We start from the raw sequence: 22,130 nt of genomic DNA, 5'->3' as shown, positions 1-22,130 counted from the left end.
GTTGGTGATGGTGGCTAGATAGTTGGAAATTCTTGCACTTGCGTCGTCAATATATCAAACGCCTTGGACAGATCTAGAGCTGCCACAATGGTCCGTTCAGGTGGTCGTCGCTGGTTGAGGCCATTCGCAATCTTGGAAGTAATTTCTTGCAAAGCCGTTGTTGTGCTATATGATTCCCTGAAACCGTGTTGGTGGGGAGCAAGAACGAAATGCTGTTTCAGGGACGGAAGCAATAGAGACTCTAAAACCTTGGCTACTGGTGACAGCAGAGAAATCGGGCGGAAGGATTCCCCATTAGTAGCGGATTTATCAGGTTTTAGGATTGGAATAATCCGGGCAACTTTCCAAATGTCAGGAATTAACAACTGTGACATCGATAACTCGAGGACTTTGGTCAGATAGCCCAGCCCTATTGCTCCAAGCTTCTTTAAGATGAACATGGATATGCCGTCTGGACCAAGGGCTTTGGATGGTTTGGATTTGGAGATAATTGCCTCTACCTCGCTGGATGTAAACGATAGTGGCTGCAAGTCTCTTTTAAGATTCTTGGATCTCCGGATAACTGCTCGCTTGGTCCTGTTCTCCGAAGATGGATGCTCAATGAATTGGCGGCAGAACAGCATTGTACATTTTTTGGCATCGGAATGTTGAATGTTATCGAAGGAAATAGCAGGGAGATTTTTATTTCTTTTGGAACCAGATAGACTCTTAATTGTGGACCATAGCTGCTTGGAATTTATGTTGCAGTGGTTAAGGTGTTCTATCCATTTAGAGCGCCTGTGCTCAAGGACTAGAGCATCTATTTCAGCGCTAAGCTGCGGAATTCTGTCGTCAGCGGGGCTTTCGGCACGGAGTTGGTCGCGTTGCTGTGCCAATCTGGATGCCCTGGATGGATAATTTGGTCTCATTAGAGGAATTCTGCCCGCAGGAATAAAGCGTTTAGCCGCTTTTTGAATAATTTCTCGGAAAATCTTCTCACCCTTTCTGGCACATACGGGTGGCGGCATAGGACTTAAGGAGTCCTCAATGAATTTTGTGAAGCCGTGCCAGTTGGCTTTATTATAATTCATAAAAGTACGCTGATCGGGCTCTACGAAATCGCTGGGTTTCTCTACCGTGACCAGGATGGGAATATGGTCTGAATTTAAAGCGACCTTGGTTTGCCAGGAAGTATATGGAAGGAGCGATGGACTGACGATGGAAATGTCCGGAGAGCTCGAACACCTGGCAGTAACTCTGGTAGAGGATTCCTCATTGATGGAAGCGAAATCGGACTCGTCTATCTGGTTTGCAATAAGAACACCGCGAGGATCATTTGGAAGTTGAGAATACCATATCTCATGATGAGCGTTGAAATCACCAAGAACAAGTTTATTATCTCCCTGCAGCAGATGGATGATGCTTGGATGATAACTAGCCCCAATGCTGTTGACGGGCGGAATATCTACATTGACAATTTCAATTTCAGCATCGTCGGAATGAACTGAAATGCTCAAAACCTCCAGGAAAGGATCAGACTGGGAAGGAGACGGAGGGGTAGTCAGAGTATATCTGACATCTCGCTGGATGATGAATGCGAGTCCCCCGCCATGGTCTCTATCTCTGTCTCGCCGAATGAAAAATGTTAGTTGTTGTAGCTGATGCATACACCTTATTAAATACACCTTGGATGAACCCACGGTACAATTATACAAGGTAGGGTATCTTTTGTCAGAAAGGAGAAAATAAAGCTCTACCTTGTGGAAAATGTCAGAATAAATGATGTCCATTAAGATAAATTCGTATTTAACTAGCAGAGACAAAAACCATGTATATTAACATTACAGTTAACAGAGCTATGTCAAAGTTAACAGAGCTACTCGAAAAAGTGATATTTTATGAAAAATTTCACTTTTACTAAAAAAATCACATTGTGGAATATCTGAAATAAAATATTTTTCGACTTTTAATAATTTTTCCTAAATTTGCCCAATTTGGGTATTCGATAATTGTCAGCAGCATTACATATACCAACATATTTAATATGCCCACTCCTGCTAATAGGACAATTCTTCCAGGACAACATGGGTATCGTTGGAAAGGTTATTGCCTCTACTTTCCATTTCAGTAGTAAAAAGTTTCGAAAATGTTGCCGGATGGCGCCGTATTTAACGATTTTTGAAAATATCCTTGATTAAGGATAATTTGGTGCCCATTGGACAATCAGGACAATTCTTCCAGGACAACATGGGTATCGTTGGAAAGGTTATTGACTCTACTTTCCATTTCTGTAGTTAGAAGTTTCTAAAATGTTGCCGGATTGCGCCGTATTTAACAATTTTTGAAAATATCCTTGATTAAGGATAATTTGGTGTCCATTGGTCCATCAGGACAATTCTTCCAGGACAATATGAGTATCGTTGCAAAGGTTATTGACTCTACTTTCCATTTCTGTAGTTAAAAGTTTCAAAAATGTTGCCGGATTGCGCCGTATTTAACAATTACCCTTCCAACGATACCCATGTTGTCCTGGAAGAATTGTCCTGATGGACCAATGGGCACCGAATTATCCTTAATCAAGGATATTTTCAAAAATTGTTAAATACGGCGCAATCCGGCAACATTTTTGATACTTTTAACTACAGAAATGGAAAGTAGAGTCAATAACCTTTCCAACGATACCCATATTGTCCTGGAAGAATTGTCCTGATGGACCAATGGACACCAAATTATCCTTAATCAAGGATATTTTCAAAAATTGTTAAATACGGCGCAATCCGGCAACATTTTTGAAACTTTTAACTACAGAAATGGAAAGTAGAGTCAATAACCTTTCCAACGACCCATATTGTCCTGGAAGAATTGTCCTGATGGACCAATGGACACCAAATTATCCTTAATCAAGGATATTTTCAAAAATTGTTAAATACGGCGCAATCCGGCAACATTTTTGAAACTTCTAACTACAGAAATGGAAAGTAGAGTCAATAACCTTTCCAACGATACCCATGTTGTCCTGGAAGAATTGTCCTGATGGACCTATGGACACCAAATTATCCTTAATCAAGGATATTTTCAAAAATCGTTAAATACGGCGCCATCCGGCAACATTTTCGAAATTTTTTACTACTGAAATGGAAAGTAGAGGCAATAACCATTCCAACGATACCCATATTGTCCTGGAAGAATTGTCCTGATGGACCAATGGACACCAAATTATCCTTAATCAAGGATATTTTCAAAAATTGTTAAATACGGCGCAATCCGGCAACATTTTTGAAACTTCTAACTACAGAAATGGAAAGTAGACTCAATAAGCTTTCCAACGATACCCATGTTGTCCTGGAAGAATTGTCCTGATGGACCTATGGACACCAAATTATCCTTAATCAAGGATATTTTCAAAAATCGTTAAATACGGCGCCATCCGGCAACATTTTCGAAATTTTTTACTACTGAAATGGAAAGTAGAGGCAATAACCTTTCCAACGATACCCATGTTGTCCTGGAAGAATTGTCCTATTAGCAGGAGTGGGCATATTAAATATGTTGGTATATGTAATGCTGCTGGCAATTATCGAATACCCAAATTGGGCAAATTTAGGAAAAATTATTAAAAGTAGAAAAATATTTTATTTCAGATATTCCACAATGTGATTTTTTTTAGTAAAAGTGAAATTTTTCATAAAATATCACTTTTTCGAGTAGCTCTGTTAACTTTGACAGAGCTCTGTTAACTGTAATGTTAATATACATGGTTTGTGTCTCTGCTAGTTAAATACGAATTTACCTTAATGGACATGAATAAATGAAAACAAATGCAACAAGTCGGTCTGTTCATTTGACATTTTTTTACCAAAAAAAAACGCGAAAAATTAATGGAATGTCAGGTCTTCTTTTCAAAATCGAGTTGGAGATATGATTTACATATTGATTCATTCACAAATCATACATTTCTTCTTACAAATGTTGAAAACTACATCTTCAAATAAATCGATTTTCGAATATATTTTGTTATATTTTTTTTCAAAACATTACATACATTTTGTATATGACTTTGGCATAACAAGCCACAGTAAGAAAAACTTGTAATTTATAAGTTGCTATGGCCTACCTTGAATAATTGTACCATGGATGAACCTAATAGTACGTTTACATTTAACCAGATTTCGTTAACCCAGTGGGTTTCAATGACAATTCCTTTGCATACATGTCAAATAAATCCTCATAAAGTAGGTTAACCCGGTAAAAAGTTCTAATGTATATGCCGTTTAAATATAATACGGTAGATATCGGATATAAGCACATCTCATATAGGAAAGATTATAAAAAAAAACACCGAGCTTATACTTTCTTATAATTGATAATTCCGGCTTTTTTTGAGTTTCTTATATCCGATATATACTGTATATGATATGTTCTACTACGTACTTTTTTAATAGTAAATCTAGTAAAGTGGAAACATTTCAAAATCAATAAATCGATTCTCAATGTAATACGTTCTCACTTTTCCCACTGGGTAATTTTGTTGAAGTCGGTGGAAAAGTATTAGAAAAAAACGTTGCGCAAATGAAGTGAACAAAGAAAACAATAAAAATTATGAAATTATTAATTCTTAACAAATGTATAATAAAACTGGCACCATTTCAATAAATAATGAATCTAATGAATTCAAAAAGTGTAAGTAATAAAATCATAATAAAATATTCTTATTTCTATATTTCTATTTTGGAACAAATTTTTTCAGATAACAATGGAAATATTTGTATTGCCTGTATCCAAAAAATATCCTATAAATACGTTTAATTTTCCTTTTAAAACTTTATGTAACATCGTTATATTTGTAATTATAAAATATAATAAAACAAATATTTTTATATCAACAATAATTTACTTAATGAAATCGGGAGAATAAATTCTTTAACATATTTCTAAGGATCTAAAAAATAATATATTATCACTAAACGATTACATTATGCATTATATGGATATTATGGAGGAATATATTATTTTATATTATAATGCATACTGTAATCAACAAATTTCAGTGGCTGTGCATTACCCGTTCGTTTACCATAGATTACTTTTTCCCACTGGGAAGTTCGTTCGTTTACTTTCCTATTAATAATTTACTCAGTAAGACTTTGCAGAGAGTAAAATATGAAATGTTCGTTCTCAAGAGAGAAATTGCAAAAAGTAAACGAACAACACCCAGTAAAAAGTTTGTATCGACACGGCTGATTAATACAACAAACAATTTGGCGCAAATAGCAGCATTTTCATTATAAAAATTGTTAAAAAATAAATACTTGCGTTTTCTTCACCCATTTTAACGTTTAAAGATACAAAACCAATATAAAATTCACAAAATAATCAATTTGCTTGAAAACAATGTAGTTGGTTGTTTGCAAAACATAAAACAGCTGATGGTACAAGAAAATTCTTACTGGGTAAATTTTCTCTTGTAGGAATTTGGAAATACTCAGTAACACAACTGTCAAATCTGCTCTCTCAATTCACTCTTATTTACTGGACTTTTGGGTAAACGAACAACATTTTGTAATAATTTGTACAAATCTTCTTTGTATAACTTATCAGCAAAGATTGTGCATTAGGGAATTGGTTGATTCTTAGTCCGCTTTTCCACAGGCAGATTTTTATTTGGCAACTTATTTGTTTTCTCTTTTGAAATTTTCTCTTGCTTGTCCATTAGCAAATTTTTCTTTGCCAAATTTGCAAATCAAAATATAAAAGAAAGGAAAAAACGTCGATAGTGTTTGCATTTTAAAGAATTTTTTAATATTCTATTTATTTTTATATATTTTAATATATAAATTGCAAAAATTAAAAAATAAATTTCACTTGCACAAATTAAAGCAACAGGTTTGTAAACAAAAGACGGCTGTGTGTCAGTAAAACGAATAGGTTAAAAAGGAAATGTCAACAAAATTGTTTTCAACGAACAGAGCAAAGCAGAATTTGCGTGTTCTGAACAAGCAAAGTTTTGTTTTTCTTCCTCGCACCCCTCTCGCCTACAAACTCAGTATTTGCCAAATAAAAATTTGCCTGTGGAAAATCAGACTTAGTAAATAAAGAAACATCAAATTTAAATGTGGATTAAATTTTTCGGTTGTGGACAAAAAAGGTCCAACCAAGGTGCATTTATATAATCAGTCTGCTTACTTTTTTTGTAAAATAAATTGTCAGAATATATTAGGGCATTCACTTCAAATAATATTTTTAATGAACTTATTCTAAATTGGTCCCAAAACGTACTAGAATATACAATAGCATGTTTATTAAGGGGATTTGCTTAATGTTTTTATATACCTATTTTGCGAAACAAATTCTATGACCAACACTAATATTCAATTTCAGGCATTGACAATTTATTTTCTATAACAATAATGTTATTTTTTGAATGTAATTAGTGGTTGTAATTCATGCATACACCTTGGGTCCAACAGATTTTATTTAAAGAATGTCATTTAACAAATGTTTGACATTTGGTTCAATATCATATATAAGGTGTGTCTGGTTACTTTCCAGTAACATTTATTCAGTAAGTTCTAGTTCAGAGAGTACGCCTTTTTTACTTTTTTTTTTGCGATAATACTGAGAAATATAAACAGCTGATTCAAGAAAACATTGGATTTGCGCCAAAATAAACAACAAACAAAGGACGAACACAATTATTTGTATTGCATTTAATATTAAAAATAAAATGAATAATAAAAGAAAAATTGATTTGGTATGTTCCCCCGGGAACATTTAAGCTTCCTGCATCAATACATTGCCCTCTATCTGAACTTGCCTTAAAATATATAAGGAGTTAGTTTCTAATTTAATAAAACTTTGCATTACTTACGAATTTTCTTCCATTTTCTGTAGTTTTTATACAACTTAACTTCAAATTGAACTTTGCAAATTAAAAAAAATGTTTTGAATAAGTTTTGTGTTTGGTCATAAAACAGCTGATCCAAAAACGGCTGAGTTTGCAAAATCTTAATGCATAAAATTTTTTCAGTAAACTCCAGTAAGTTGAACTGTCAAACTTGCTCTCTCACTTGACTCTCTTTTACTGGATTTTTTGGGTAAACAGACAACATTTGGTAACAATTGTTACCAAATATCGAGTAAACAGACAGAGCTATAATTGGTGTTGATAGTGCTGCGAAAAGCACTAAATGCTTTGAATAGTTTTAGTAATTCTAATTAGAATTTTTTTCAAAGAAATAAAACAATGGATGTTCCGCAAAGAAAGTATAAAACTGTCTTAGGCGTCTATTTATCTTTATAATTGCCTTAGACACTGAATACAAAACCTAAATGTGCGTCACTTTTTTGCCTTTGAAGCCCACCCAAAATTTTAGCAAATTGTTATTTCAATTGTGGGGCGTATTCAATTATCATTCGCTTTGAATTTGGTTCAGGGGTTGTCTTTAAAACAATCTCTTGGAATGTTTATACTTACATAATTTCCCGGAGCACCAGGCGCTGTTGGAGCATTTGGATTATAACCAGGAGGCACATATCCCCCTTTATCCAAATTATTCATTGGCATTGACATTGTACCGGTATTTACACACTTAGACGAATCTGCAAATATGATTGGTATTGAAAATAAAACTTAATGCAACTGTACGTAAAAATATTCAAATCTATATATGTTTTGAAAATTCTCCGAAACACACATCGAAATACTGATGTCTGTTTGAATATGAATTGGCACAGGTTTGTACGATTGTGGACGGGTAGGGGCCAACACGTATGACATACTGGCGCCTACGTCATTGTTTGGTTTTCTTTCATCATTTGCCAAAATAATCAAAGCAAAGTGGAGCCACAAGAGAAAGTGAATTACTATTTACCACAAACTGTAGTTTTTTTTTATTTGTACGGATTGTTTCACTCTTTGTTTTATTTGTGTTAAATTATAAGTTCACTTTAATTTTATTTTGATCTTTGGTCGTCGTTCTGCCGTATTTATTTTTGGATATTTTACACTTCCAAATAGAACCTAACACTTTCAAAATATGTTGCAAACCAAAATAAAATTGAAAAACGTTCCACTTGCTAACGAATGGGGGAGAAGACAAGATGACCGATAAAAATACCTCAAAGCAGCTTAACAAAATATTTACGAATGAGGTGGAATGGAGACTAAATGAGAACCGCATTGTTGGGGTTGTGTGACACTCACGGACACTGTCCGTATGAATGCCTCAGTGTTGAGTCAGGGTGATCAGGTGCAGAGTTACCGCTGGGTATTTTTAAAAGGTTGCACAAAAAGTCGTTCTCGGAAAAAAAGGCGCACAGAAAAGTAATTTTTTCAATAAAACTGTTCCGAGAATATGTAAAATATACTCGGAAAACAAGAACGACGTATACGGATCCAAATTATTTTTGTTTTTTAGCAATGTAAAAAACAAACACTCGCTGAGCTGGCATAGAACAAAAATCTTTCCATTATCGTCCTGCTTACCTGTTGCTCTAATGGGCTAAGCAGAATGCTCGCGTTGAGCCATCCGTTGCGTTTTGTGTTATCGAAAATACAACAACCACAAGGAAACGATAACACTAAAAGCGAATTTACATATAACATTTAATCATGATTAAAGGCTGAATCAGGGTTTATTTTCTTAATCAGGCTAAATTTACCATGATTTACCACACAAATTTAAATCATCGTGCAGCAGGATTTATTTTAAATCATGATCGAAATCATGATACTACTGAGATGCAACGCGGGTTTTGTACGAAAAAATACAACTCTCTCACAATGTACCAAAATTTCCAACTGTTTTTACATGCCGTTTGTTTTTAAATTTAACGGCTGACAAATACAAAAATGACAGATCAAAGGAAAATAAAAATTAATTATAGAATTTTTGTGTTTTAGGTGTTTTGTTTTTACTTTCCAAACGATCACAGTATTGCAAAAACATTTCCATTGTGGTAATTCTTCTATTCTTTTTCAAATTGCAAACAAATATTTTTGGCGCAAATTAATAATTTTGTATGTATACTAACAAACATAAGCTGATCGGCATTTAGATCATGATTAAGGGTATGTGTACAGTTTAGTGAACTGTACGTATGGTTATTTTTGGATAATAAAATATGTTCTTTATTACCTTCACGCAGTGTGTGTGCAGGCCTGCATTGTAGATAAGCAGTGCATAGGTAGAAGAAAAATGATATCGCCGCACACAATGCGTTTAAACATAATTATCTTTAGAATGCATTTAGAATATTTCTTGTCTGTGTGTATTTTTGGGTGATCGTAAATAAAGACCATAAATGTATCCAAACCCAAATCTATTTACACATTCAATGTATGTATTTGAAATGCATTGTACTTCTTTGTATTAAAATGTAGGTTTAGAGTTAAGAAAATATTAGAAATAAAATGAGTTCACCTGGAACCACGGAACCGTCAACACCGTGCGTTTCTTTTTTCTCTAATTTCTCCCGTCGCACATTTGTGATGAGATCAGGAGTCATCTCATCATTTGGTGACCCCGACGTGATAGGCGCGTAGTGAAGAACTACCTACGTTGGTTTTTCACATAGTGTTAGTGACGTGATAGGCGCGTAGTAAAGGACAAACTACGTTGGTTATCGCGTAGTATTTAGTAAAGTGATAGGCCGTAAAGAAAAAATAAAATCGGGTTTTTCACAGTGTTAGTGACGTGATAGGCGCGTATAAGAGGAAAAATGCGTTTAGTTTATCGCGAAGTCAAGCAATAGGCGCGTAATAAAGAACTGCGTTATGTCTATTGTGAAGTGCTAGTAACGTGTTAGATATGCAGGTGAAGGCAAACCGTGCTAAGTCTACACGTATTGTTTTGGAATAGGCGCACTGCTGAAGCAAAGGCAGTGTTAGTCGTTTTCCTTTATTGTCGTGGTGAATACGTAGTGAAAGGCACTACCAAGGTTTACCCGGCAAATTAGTGGAGTAGGACAGTCGAAGGAAGGACAGTTCATATTTCCATAGCATAGACTTAGACAGATATAGTTTCGTTAAAATGAATTTTGAACAATTCATTCAACATCAAAGGATGTTGGGCGAGTATATCGTGTCTATTTATTTAAAACTGAGCAAAATTGCTCAAAAAAGTGTGACAGAAGAGATTAGAGATTATTGTTTAGGTTTAGCAAATTCCTTCATAGAAGCAAGGAGGGAATTCCTAGATAATGAGGAGAAGCTCCACCGTATGGGAAAGGTTCCATACAAACATATATTGTTTGGTTTGGGAGTACGGTATGCTTTTGACGAGATTGAAACCCGTATGTGGGTGAGGGGTATTGTCGTACCCTTAGAAGCTCCAAGGTTTGAAGCAGTAGCTAAGTTGAACAGCGTAAGTTCATCAGGAGAGTATGAAGATAGCGATATATTTTTCCTATCGCCACAAGAAAAAGATACACTAGTTAGGCGACTAAGTTTTGCCTTAGAGGAGTTAGCAGAAGAGGTTGAGAATGCTCTTCTGAGCAACTCAAGAATTAGCTTTCTTAAGTATGTAAACGCTGAAGGTAGATATTTAGAATATGGCTTGAATTTACCTGTAGATAGTGTACTTGCTAGAAGATTTTTGTTTCTTGAGATTTGCTATGAAGTATTAGAAAAAGATACTAATTTTAGAAGAGGATACGAACTGATTACATATAGGGTCGTGAATGAAGAATCTCGTTTAGAGAATGAAAATGACTTAGGGACGAGTGAGACGGAGACTACAAAAATTAGAAACGGTCACGTTGATGTTCCGCGAGTCGGTGTGGAAGTCGAAAACAACAAACCACAAATAACGCGTAAACTGAAGCATAAAATCGATAACGCGAATTTCCAAACAATAGAGACTGCAAAGAAAAAAGATGCAGTTGAAGAAGAGCTGCCATCACGGAATATAAATAAGGCAGCTAGAGGAAACGTGCAGCAAATGAAAGAGCCAGACACAATCCTCAAGGATAAAAATCGAAAGAGTAGCTGGGAAGATCCTATAAAGAAAATTGTTGCCGAAACCCTAAGAGCCCATAGTGAAACTGCAGAGAATACCAACCCGGCGGTAACAGTCACTGGTCCAGCGGTTGGCGCTACCGACGGCTGTCCTGCTGTCCAAAATGCACTCATAGATAAAGATGAGTCACTGCCCAAAATAGGAAAACACGTCGATGAAAATGACTTTAAAGAGTTGAAAACGGATACGAGTAAATATTCATACCAAGCTGCGGTGAAAATAAAAACTACTTTACCCACAAAACTTCAAAAGGACATCGTGAAAGAATATGCTTGTAAAAGGTCGAATAAAGAAAATAAAGAAGGTGCCAAATGGAATACGCTGGAACACAAGGGTCCTGCATTAACTCCTTCTTACAAGCTTTTGCCAGGAAATGTTTACTGCTGCAAGCCATTAAAGCAAAACAAAGAACCTGAGAAAGCCGCTACATCACATGCTAAGATGTTGCATAACACAAAGAAAATCATCTGTAATTTCATGACCACTGAAGAGAAAAATAACTTCAAGGAAGAGAAGTACCCATTAAGAAGAAAAAAGTTTTTCCTAGTTTTTCATCGGTGGAAGATGGAGTCATGCTGCAACTGGCTGCTGGATGTCGTTGGTGCGATAACCTAGCTGTGAATAGAATAATATTGGAGTCTTCATAACTTTAGTTGATAAATTACGAAATAAGTTATAAATCATTAACTAATATTAAGAAAAAAAATTTAGCTACATTTTTGTTAAAAGATTAGAATCTTTTAAGGCCCGCAGTCTGTACAGTTTAGTGAACTGTACGTATGGTTATTTTTGGATAATAAAATATGTTCTTTATTACCTTCACGCAGTGTGTGTGCAGGCCTGCATTGTAGATAAGCAGTGCATAGGTAGAAGAAAAATGATATCGCCGCACACAATGCGTTTAAACATAATTATCTTTAGAATGCATTTAGAATATTTCTTGTCTGTGTGTATTTTTGGGTGATCGTAAATAAAGACCATAAATGTATCCAAACCCAAATCTATTTACACATTCAATGTATGTATTTGAAATGCATTGTACTTCTTTGTATTAAAATGTAGGTTTAGAGTTAAGAAAATATTAGAAATAAAATGAGTTCACCTGGAACCACGGAACCGTCAACACCGTGCGTTTCTTTTTTCTCTAATTTCTCCCGTCGCACATTTGTGATGAGATCAGGAGTCATCTCATCATTTGGTGACCCCGACGTGATAGGCGCGTAGTGAAGAACTACCTACGTTGGTTTTTCACATAGTGTTAGTGACGTGATAGGCGCGTAGTAAAGGACAAACTACGTTGGTTATCGCGTAGTATTTAGTAAAGTGATAGGCCGTAAAGAAAAAAATAAAATCGGGTTTTTCACAGTGTTAGTGACGTGATAGGCGCGTATAAGAGGAAAAATGCGTTTAGTTTATCGCGAAGTCAAGCAATAGGCGCGTAATAAAGAACTGCGTTATGTCTATTGTGAAGTGCTAGTAACGTGTTAGATATGCAGGTGAAGGCAAACCGTGCTAAGTCTACACGTATTGTTTTGGAATAGGCGCACTGCTGAAGCAAAGGCAGTGTTAGTCGTTTTCCTTTATTGTCGTGGTGAATACGTAGTGAAAGGCACTACCAAGGTTTACCCGGCAAATTAGTGGAGTAGGACAGTCGAAGGAAGGACAGTTCATATTTCCATAGCATAGACTTAGACAGATATAGTTTCGTTAAAATGAATTTTGAACAATTCATTCAACATCAAAGGATGTTGGGCGAGTATATCGTGTCTATTTATTTAAAACTGAGCAAAATTGCTCAAAAAAGTGTGACAGAAGAGATTAGAGATTATTGTTTAGGTTTAGCAAATTCCTTCATAGAAGCAAGGAGGGAATTCCTAGATAATGAGGAGAAGCTCCACCGTATGGGAAAGGTTCCATACAAACATATATTGTTTGGTTTGGGAGTACGGTATGCTTTTGACGAGATTGAAACCCGTATGTGGGTGAGGGGTATTGTCGTACCCTTAGAAGCTCCAAGGTTTGAAGCAGTAGCTAAGTTGAACAGCGTAAGTTCATCAGGAGAGTATGAAGATAGCGATATATTTTTCCTATCGCCACAAGAAAAAGATACACTAGTTAGGCGACTAAGTTTTGCCTTAGAGGAGTTAGCAGAAGAGGTTGAGAATGCTCTTCTGAGCAACTCAAGAATTAGCTTTCTTAAGTATGTAAACGCTGAAGGTAGATATTTAGAATATGGCTTGAATTTACCTGTAGATAGTGTACTTGCTAGAAGATTTTTGTTTCTTGAGATTTGCTATGAAGTATTAGAAAAAGATACTAATTTTAGAAGAGGATACGAACTGATTACATATAGGGTCGTGAATGAAGAATCTCGTTTAGAGAATGAAAATGACTTAGGGACGAGTGAGACGGAGACTACAAAAATTAGAAACGGTCACGTTGATGTTCCGCGAGTCGGTGTGGAAGTCGAAAACAACAAACCACAAATAACGCGTAAACTGAAGCATAAAATCGATAACGCGAATTTCCAAACAATAGAGACTGCAAAGAAAAAAGATGCAGTTGAAGAAGAGCTGCCATCACGGAATATAAATAAGGCAGCTAGAGGAAACGTGCAGCAAATGAAAGAGCCAGACACAATCCTCAAGGATAAAAATCGAAAGAGTAGCTGGGAAGATCCTATAAAGAAAATTGTTGCCGAAACCCTAAGAGCCCATAGTGAAACTGCAGAGAATACCAACCCGGCGGTAACAGTCACTGGTCCAGCGGTTGGCGCTACCGACGGCTGTCCTGCTGTCCAAAATGCACTCATAGATAAAGATGAGTCACTGCCCAAAATAGGAAAACACGTCGATGAAAATGACTTTAAAGAGTTGAAAACGGATACGAGTAAATATTCATACCAAGCTGCGGTGAAAATAAAAACTACTTTACCCACAAAACTTCAAAAGGACATCGTGAAAGAATATGCTTGTAAAAGGTCGAATAAAGAAAATAAAGAAGGTGCCAAATGGAATACGCTGGAACACAAGGGTCCTGCATTAACTCCTTCTTACAAGCTTTTGCCAGGAAATGTTTACTGCTGCAAGCCATTAAAGCAAAACAAAGAACCTGAGAAAGCCGCTACATCACATGCTAAGATGTTGCATAACACAAAGAAAATCATCTGTAATTTCATGACCACTGAAGAGAAAAATAACTTCAAGGAAGAGAAGTACCCATTAAGAAGAAAAAAGTTTTTCCTAGTTTTTCATCGGTGGAAGATGGAGTCATGCTGCAACTGGCTGCTGGATGTCGTTGGTGCGATAACCTAGCTGTGAATAGAATAATATTGGAGTCTTCATAACTTTAGTTGATAAATTACGAAATAAGTTATAAATCATTAACTAATATTAAGAAAAAAAATTTAGCTACATTTTTGTTAAAAGATTAGAATCTTTTAAGGCCCGCAGTCTGTACAGTTTAGTGAACTGTACGTATGGTTATTTTTGGATAATAAAATATGTTCTTTATTACCTTCACGCAGTGTGTGTGCAGGCCTGCATTGTAGATAAGCAGTGCATAGGTAGAAGAAAAATGATATCGCCGCACACAATGCGTTTAAACATAATTATCTTTAGAATGCATTTAGAATATTTCTTGTCTGTGTGTATTTTTGGGTGATCGTAAATAAAGACCATAAATGTATCCAAACCCAAATCTATTTACACATTCAATGTATGTATTTGAAATGCATTGTACTTCTTTGTATTAAAATGTAGGTTTAGAGTTAAGAAAATATTAGAAATAAAATGAGTTCACCTGGAACCACGGAACCGTCAACACCGTGCGTTTCTTTTTTCTCTAATTTCTCCCGTCGCACATTTGTGATGAGATCAGGAGTCATCTCATCAGTATGTGTAAACAATTAGGGTGTATTTCTGGATTTCGTTAATCGACTCGATTTAAAATCGTATATGTAAATGTACTTTAACACATGAAGTTGATGTGCGCTGCGCTTTTAAGTTAAATATATTTTAACTTTTTGCGTGCGCTAACGCGATAACAAAAAACGCTCAACGCGAACATTCTGTTTAGCCCTTAATTCACATGATACAATATGTAAATCATATCTCCAACTCGATTCTGAAAAGAAACCCTGACATTCCATTACTTTTCGTGTTTTTGGTAAAATGTTTAAAATATGTCAAATGAACAGATCGACTTGTTGCATTTGTTTTCATTTAAGGCGAGTTTAGTGCATTATCTGGATTTAATTGCTAAATCGAGCTGAATTTATCTCGATTTACCATACAAAATTGAATCAACTCAATATTTCGATTTGTTCTAAATCCTATGCTAAATCCAGATAATTTCACATACAACCCTACTTTTGTCCCAAAAAATAATAGTTTCTCCTTAAAGTATGCTTTAAAATTGGTAATTTAACTGCCTGACAAAATTATGTTAACTGTTGAAATTGTATTTTTGGCCTAAAAGAGAACAATTTCTAACAAAATTATTATAATATTGATTCAAACATTGCCGCTGACATCATGGAACCAGTGAAATGTGTAAATGAAATGTACGTAAACGAATAACAGCCGACATATCTTTTCATTTCATTACAATACTAGTCTAAACAGTTATGATTTGATATCCCGATTTACAAATCGAGTGGATTTAGAAGGCGTAGTCTAAACGCGTCTTTATTCTAACATTATTGCCCAGAAGGAAGAGGAGTTTTTTCTCCTTTCTGACAAAAGCTTCCCTACCTTGTATAATTATACCATGCTTGTTTTAAACTTCTTCAACAACATATATTTCATTTCATTGCACAATTGTGCATTGAATATACATTTTTGCAAAATTATACATTTTCCTTGGGTTGCTGCTTTAATCATAACAACAGTGCGTTATTGTTTTTTTTTTTTTTTTTTGGTTTACCTTTTACATGCTTTTTATTTCTGACGTTTTTGTTTTTCTAATTGTGACTGTCCCTATAACTCCTTGTACATTAGAACGTTTTTACCGGGTTAACCTACTTTATGAGTATTTATTTGACATATAAGCAAAGGAAATGACAATTGAAACCCACTGGGTTAACGAAATCTGGTTAAATGTAAACGTACTATTAGTTTCTTCTTATTTACAATAGCTGAAAGTGTATTTCGAATTACGAAATCCACTCGATATCAAATCTAAATACGTCAAATATAATCCACTGAATTTGTGAATATTATTAACGTCACGTATACACTAGGGAATTGACATTTGAAATCGAGTGGATTTAGTACTCTAAACACGCTCTTAACATTATTTTGTCTGCGCCACAAATCGACATCCAGTAATAGTACGTTTACATTTAACCGGATTTCGTTAACCCAGTGGGTTTCAATTGTCAATTCCTTTGTATACATGTCCAATAAATCCTCATGAATACATGAATATATGTCATGTATACATGTCCAATAAATCGAATGTATATGCCGTTTAAATTAGATAAGGTACAAAGAGCTGCCTCGATTGTAGTTACAGGAGCCAGGAGGAGTACGCCACAAGCAGCTCTGAACGCAATGCTTAACTTTAAGCATCTGTGCCTAAGCATTAAGTGTCAGGCTGTACGTAGCGCCCTAAGGCTGCATGAACAAAACTTCTGGCTATGTTGCCATGGTCGTACCTTGAACGAGCCAGGTATGCCACTGGACCAACGCGTAAAGCTAAGCGACTATATGGCACCAGTCCTGAGATTTGACGATGTAGATGTTTTTATTCCTAGAAGAGGCGATTGGAACCGAAGTAACCCTCCTCTGGACGGTCTGGCCTTCTATACAGACGGATAGAAGATGGAAGAAGGTACAAGGGCAGGCGTCTACTGTGAAAGGCTAGGCCTTGAGTTAACCTACAAGTTGGATTGCAACTCTAGTATTTTCCAAGCTGAAATCTTCGCAATTTGGAAGGCTGCGGAATTGATAAAAAGTCTGAATGCAGAGGTCGTTGAATCGGTGATTATCTTCGTGGATAGCCAAGCGGCTCTTAAAGCCATCAAATCTTGTTATATCAAATCTGAAGCCGGCCTCAAGTGCAGAGCGGCTATATTGGCTATCGGCTGTGTTGGGTACAAGGTCATCGTGATATCTTGGGTAATGAAAGAACAGACTAATTAGCTAGACGAGGATCTCAAAATTTTATTCAGTAAGATTTGGCAAACTCAGCCATTTTGAGATCAGCTGTTTTATGACCAAACACAAAAATTATGCAAAAGATTTTATTAAATTTGCAAAGTTCAATTTGAAAAAATTACAGAAAATGGAAGAAAATTCGTAAGTAATGCAAAATTTCATTAAATTAGAAACTAATTCCTTATATATTTTTAGGCACGTTCCAGATAGAGGGCAATGTATTGATGCAGGAAGCTTAAATGTTCCCGGGGAACATACCAAATCCATTTTTCTTTTATTGTTCATTTTATTTTTAATATTAAATGCAATACAAATAATTGTATTTATCCTTTGTTTGTTTGTCCCAATTTAGATTAGGCGAGTTTACTTGCGGCAAGTTATTGACTGTAGGAGAGAGGGGCAAGGGAAATAGAAATGGAAAAAAATTGCTCGTACCAACAATTTTCTGGCAATTCGTTTTGTGTATTTCGTATTTCTTGACATTTTAAACTATTGACATCAAATGAAAAAGGGAATATTTTTGAAACCGAATTGCCTTGTATAGACGCATGAAGCAACTTCAAAAGGCAACGATAATAATTGCCGCAAGTAAACTCGCCTAATATAAATCGGGACTTTGTTTATTTTGGCGCAAATCAAATGCCTCCTTTTTTCCGAAAAAAAAATTTTTCGGTAAACTCTAGTAAGTTTGTTGTTGTTGTTGAACTGTCAAACTTGCACTCTCACTTGACTCTCTTTTACTGGATTTTTGGGTAAACAGACAAAATTTAGTAACATTTGGTATCAATTGTTACCAAAACAAAAATTGCTATCTATTATCGAGTAAACAGACAGAGCTATTATTACCTCCTGTCGTTCACAGCTGATAATATGTCACCATTATTCATCGCCCTCATTCGTAAACACAACGAAGTGTAAGCCATTTTGTTTTGAGTTTATGTTTTATCGGCCATTCGCTTATATGTCCACCATTCGTATGAAAATTGTTTATTGTTTGTTTTGGAACGGCACATTTTATTTCGGGTTTTCGCGATTTGTTTAATTATTATTATAAGAAATGAGTAATATATACATACAGGAACCCCCAACATCGGGAAAGGTATTTAATTTAAGTTAAATATATTTTTTTTAATCCCGCCCTTCGATTGCCTGATATGTTTTCGAATAGCCTTCCATCCGGCGTTGGTTCTAATCCAATTCCATTTAAAATTTTAATTCATATTTTGACTTTCAAACATTCGTATAGGTGTTGCTGCGTACTACCGTTGGTGATATCGATATTGAACTATGGTCGCGAGAATGTCCCAAGGCATGTCGGAATTTCATTCAACTGTGTATGGAAGGTTACTACAACAACACGATCTTTCATCGTGTCGTAAAAGATTTCATAGTACAGGGTGGAGATCCATGTGGTGATGGTACAGGTGGCGAATCAATTTATGGTCATCCCTTCAAAGATGAATTCCATTCACGACTACGCTATACCAGAAGAGGTCTTGTCGGTATGGCCAATTCGGATAAGGACGATAATGGATCACAGTTTTTCTTTACAATGGGACCGACACCAGAGTTACAAAACAAAAATACTCTATTTGGAAAAGTTACTGGGGACACAGTTTTCAATATGTTAAAGTTGGAGGAAGGTGAAGTGGACCACAATGAAAGACCTATGTATCCCCATAAAATATTGAAGGCAGAGATTCTAAAGAATCCATTTGATGATATTGTACCAAGGGAACTGAAAAAGGAAGTCAAGAAGGACAAGAAAAAGAAGAAAGAAAAGGGTGTCAAGTAAGATTTTGAAATTGCTTATGGGAATAACTCCGATGGAATTTATCTAATGGGCTTTTTTATGATTTTTAGAAATTTTGGCTTATTATCATTTGGCGAAGAAGCCGAAGAAGATGAAGTTGAAACCACAGAATTTGTACAAAAAAATGCTGGAAAGGCAAAATCCTTGCACGATGTCGTAGATGATCCGAAGTTAAGCAAAGAACCAGTTAAAGTAAAATTGGAAGACGACAGCAATTCAGAATCAGAGGGGGAATGGAAAGTACCCATAAAGGAGGAGCCGTTAGACGATGAGGAATTGTATGACCGAAAACAGCGCATTAAAGACAAACTGAAATCAAAAACTCTAGAAAAATCTAAAAAAAGTAAAGAGCCCATCAAAGTAGAAGAAATTTCCGATTCAGATGATGACGAATTGCTAACGCATGAAGATGAGAAGAGACTTCAAAAGGAGAAGAAAAAGTAAGTTTCCTTTTTTCATTTCCATTGAAATATTTTTACGATCTTCACTTTTAGGGAAGAAATTCGCCAAGAAATCCAATCGCTGAAAAAACAGTACCAAAGCGAAAAGAGACAAAAAGACGAAGAACTGGAAAAGAAAATGCAAAAGGATTCCAAAGAAATGGCCAAGAAAATGGAACATGACAATAACGAACTGATCAAAAGTTTCATTGAAGAAAAGGAAAAATATGAAAGTCTTAAAGCGAAAATACCCAAAAAAGGCGCCAGTCGAGAAGATTTCACATTAAGTTTACTATCCAAGTTCCGTTCCAAATTGGATGCTTTGAAACAAAAACGTGAAGATCCTGAACAAGAAGATATTGAGGTGGAGAGTGATAAAGTCGATGACAATGTGGTGGAGAAAGAAATTCAAGGCGATGATTGGCTGTGTCATACATTGAAGTTCAAGGAAGAGGTCCCTGTCTTGGCTAAGGATGCCTCTACCAAAGGTGATGATTGGTACGATGTATATGATCCCCGTAATCCCTTGAACAAACGGAAACGTAAGGAGGCCAATGCTCGTTCAGATAGTCAAAATAAAAAACGCCATTAAAAATTAAAATATTTTTTGTTTTATTTTCTGTTATGGATTTTCAGTACAAAAGTGTATAGTAAAAAATGGATTGTTTTGAAGAAAAAGAAAAAAATGCCATAAAAATTATTATTCACAGTTACTGCTGTTTCTTCCACGATAACATTTTAATTATTTTTCTCAAAATACTTAGTTTTTTCTTTGGGATTTGGCACAATCTAAAACGAAACAGAAAAGAATTGCATATTGAATACTATTCTAAGGAATGTAATTGAAAATACTTACAGTATCTGCACCAGGTTTCCAACCAGCTGGGCAAACCTCACCATGTGTATCGGTGTATTGGAAAGCTTGTACCAATCGTAAAGTTTCATCTACGGAACGGCCGACAGGTAAATCATTCATGGTGATTTGACGTAGAATGCCACGATGATCAATGATGAAAAGACCACGCAATGTGTGACCCAAATCGTCCAAGTAGACACCATAGTCTCGGCTAATTTTGTGAGTTAAATCGGAAAGTAGTGGAATTTTAACACTACCCAATCCGCCTTCTTTACGTGGTGTATTGATCCAAGCTAAATGTGTGAAATGCGAATCCACGCTGCAGGCAATTACTTCAGTATTTATTTTACGGAATTCTTCAATGCGATCAGAGAAAGCAATGATTTCGGTGGGACATACAAATGTGCTGGAAAATATCGAAGAAATAAATAAGTAAATCGGAAGTTATTTTATATTCGAAAATAGTATAGGAATAATTATACCCTTCACCACACTGTGGTACAGAGGGAAGGGTATAATTAGGAAACGAGATAGACATATGGTTCCTTTTGAGAATATGCATAGAATCATGTATTTTTGTGAACAAAGTACAGGTCGCATTTATGATCCGATTTGGATGAAATTTGGCATAGGTCACTTATTTGGCCCAAGGAACGAAATCGGTTCAGATTTAGATATAGCTCCCATATATATTTTCGTCCGATTTAAGGTAAATGGTGCACCAAAGTCCCTATATATCTTTCGATTTGCACGAAATTTGGCACAGCGTAATGAATTAGGTATAGAATGTTGTGTGTTAAGTTTCCTGAAAATCGGTTCAGATACAGATATAGCTCCCATATATATTTTCGTCCGATTTAAAGTAAATGGAGCACCAAAGTGCTCGATTTGCACGAAATTTGGCACAGCGTAATCAATTAGGTATAGAATGTTGTGTGTTAAGTTTAAAGTTTAAGTCTAGAGTGATGTGTGTTAAGTTTCTTTATTTAGATATAGCTTCTTATCTGGCCAAATGAAAAATTTAGTATCGGCTGCAGAATGACATGTCTATGGATCCAATTTCATTTTACTGGTCCTTTTCCACTTACTAAGCGGATATACTTAAAATCAGTCAATAATATATTGGAGTTTAAATGAAATATAATTTTTAGAAAGATGGTGTTTATAAACTATTAGATGTTATTAAAAATAGGTCTAAAACCATCATGTTCTCAAAAAATATGCATATCAATATGATCATAAAAGTTATACTCACAAATCCAATGGATAGAATAGTAATACAACATATTTCCCGGCATATTGAGACAGCGAAAGCTTGACAATCTCTTTGTTGACAACTGCGGTTCCCTCAAATTGGGGAGCTGGCTTGGAAACTGGAAAATAAAAACATTTAATAATAAATATATTTGCTGTTTTTCAATGTTGTAGTCTCATTCAACTTACTGACTGCTTTGGTAGTTTGTAAAGTATGATCACCTTTGGGACTCTCTGCTGGATAAACAGAACCACCGGCAAAGGAATGACACGAACCGTCCTCCTCAGTAGACAGGGCATAAGTTGTGCACAATAAGCCCGCCACAAGTAAAACAAAAATTGACAATGAACTTGTCATGATAAACTATAAAAAAAGGAAATGTAGTAAAAATGAAAATGTTTTTTTTTAAGACGCCCACAAGTTAATATGGGAAATAATAATAAACTTGCCACGCGTACACTTTCAAATTCTAATCACTGTTCTACCAATATTCGATAAGACCAAGAGAACGCAACCCTTTTTGACGTGTCTATTGAAACAAGTGTAGGTTCCTAGACAATGTGCGTGTGTGTATGTGCGTATATTGTATTTTAATATTATTATATTTT

General features: G+C 35.5%; 1 protein-coding gene across 1 annotated transcript; it reads right to left on the bottom strand.

Annotated features, from left to right (window-relative positions):
* Positions 1–20,114: 20,114 nt before the first annotated feature.
* LOC133324264 (peroxiredoxin-2-like) lies at positions 20,115–21,879 on the bottom strand. The gene is made up of 4 exons (XM_061533110.1): positions 21,711–21,879; positions 21,523–21,640; positions 20,268–20,673; positions 20,115–20,200 (listed from the first exon to the last, which is right to left on the bottom strand). Exons 1-4 carry the CDS (start codon positions 21,877–21,879, stop codon positions 20,150–20,152), a joined length of 744 nt encoding a protein of 247 aa, XP_061389094.1. The 3' UTR covers positions 20,115–20,149.
* Positions 21,880–22,130: the final 251 nt, after the last annotated feature.

This window comes from Musca vetustissima, unplaced genomic scaffold (genome assembly GCF_032173495.1).
Source record: "Musca vetustissima isolate MV318-11 ecotype Yass unplaced genomic scaffold, APGP_CSIRO_Mvet_v1 utg5924, whole genome shotgun sequence".
Classification (NCBI taxonomy): domain Eukaryota; kingdom Metazoa; phylum Arthropoda; class Insecta; order Diptera; family Muscidae; genus Musca; species Musca vetustissima.
The sequence above is the reverse complement of the archived record's forward strand: the minus strand, read 5'-3'. Positions and strand labels throughout refer to the sequence as shown.

Excerpts from the sequence above, each read along its gene's own strand:
- LOC133324264 (XM_061533110.1), bottom strand. The coding sequence starts at position 21,879 with ATGACAAGTTCATTGTCAATTTTTGTTTTACTTGTGGCGGGCTTATTG. Across the intron at positions 21,641-21,710 it reads ACAAACTACCAAAGCAGTCA|TTTCCAAGCCAGCTCCCCAA; the intron begins GTAAGTTGAATG and ends TTTATTTTCCAG. Across the intron at positions 20,201-20,267 it reads GGAAACCTGGTGCAGATACT|ATTGTGCCAAATCCCAAAGA; the intron begins GTAAGTATTTTC and ends GTTTCGTTTTAG.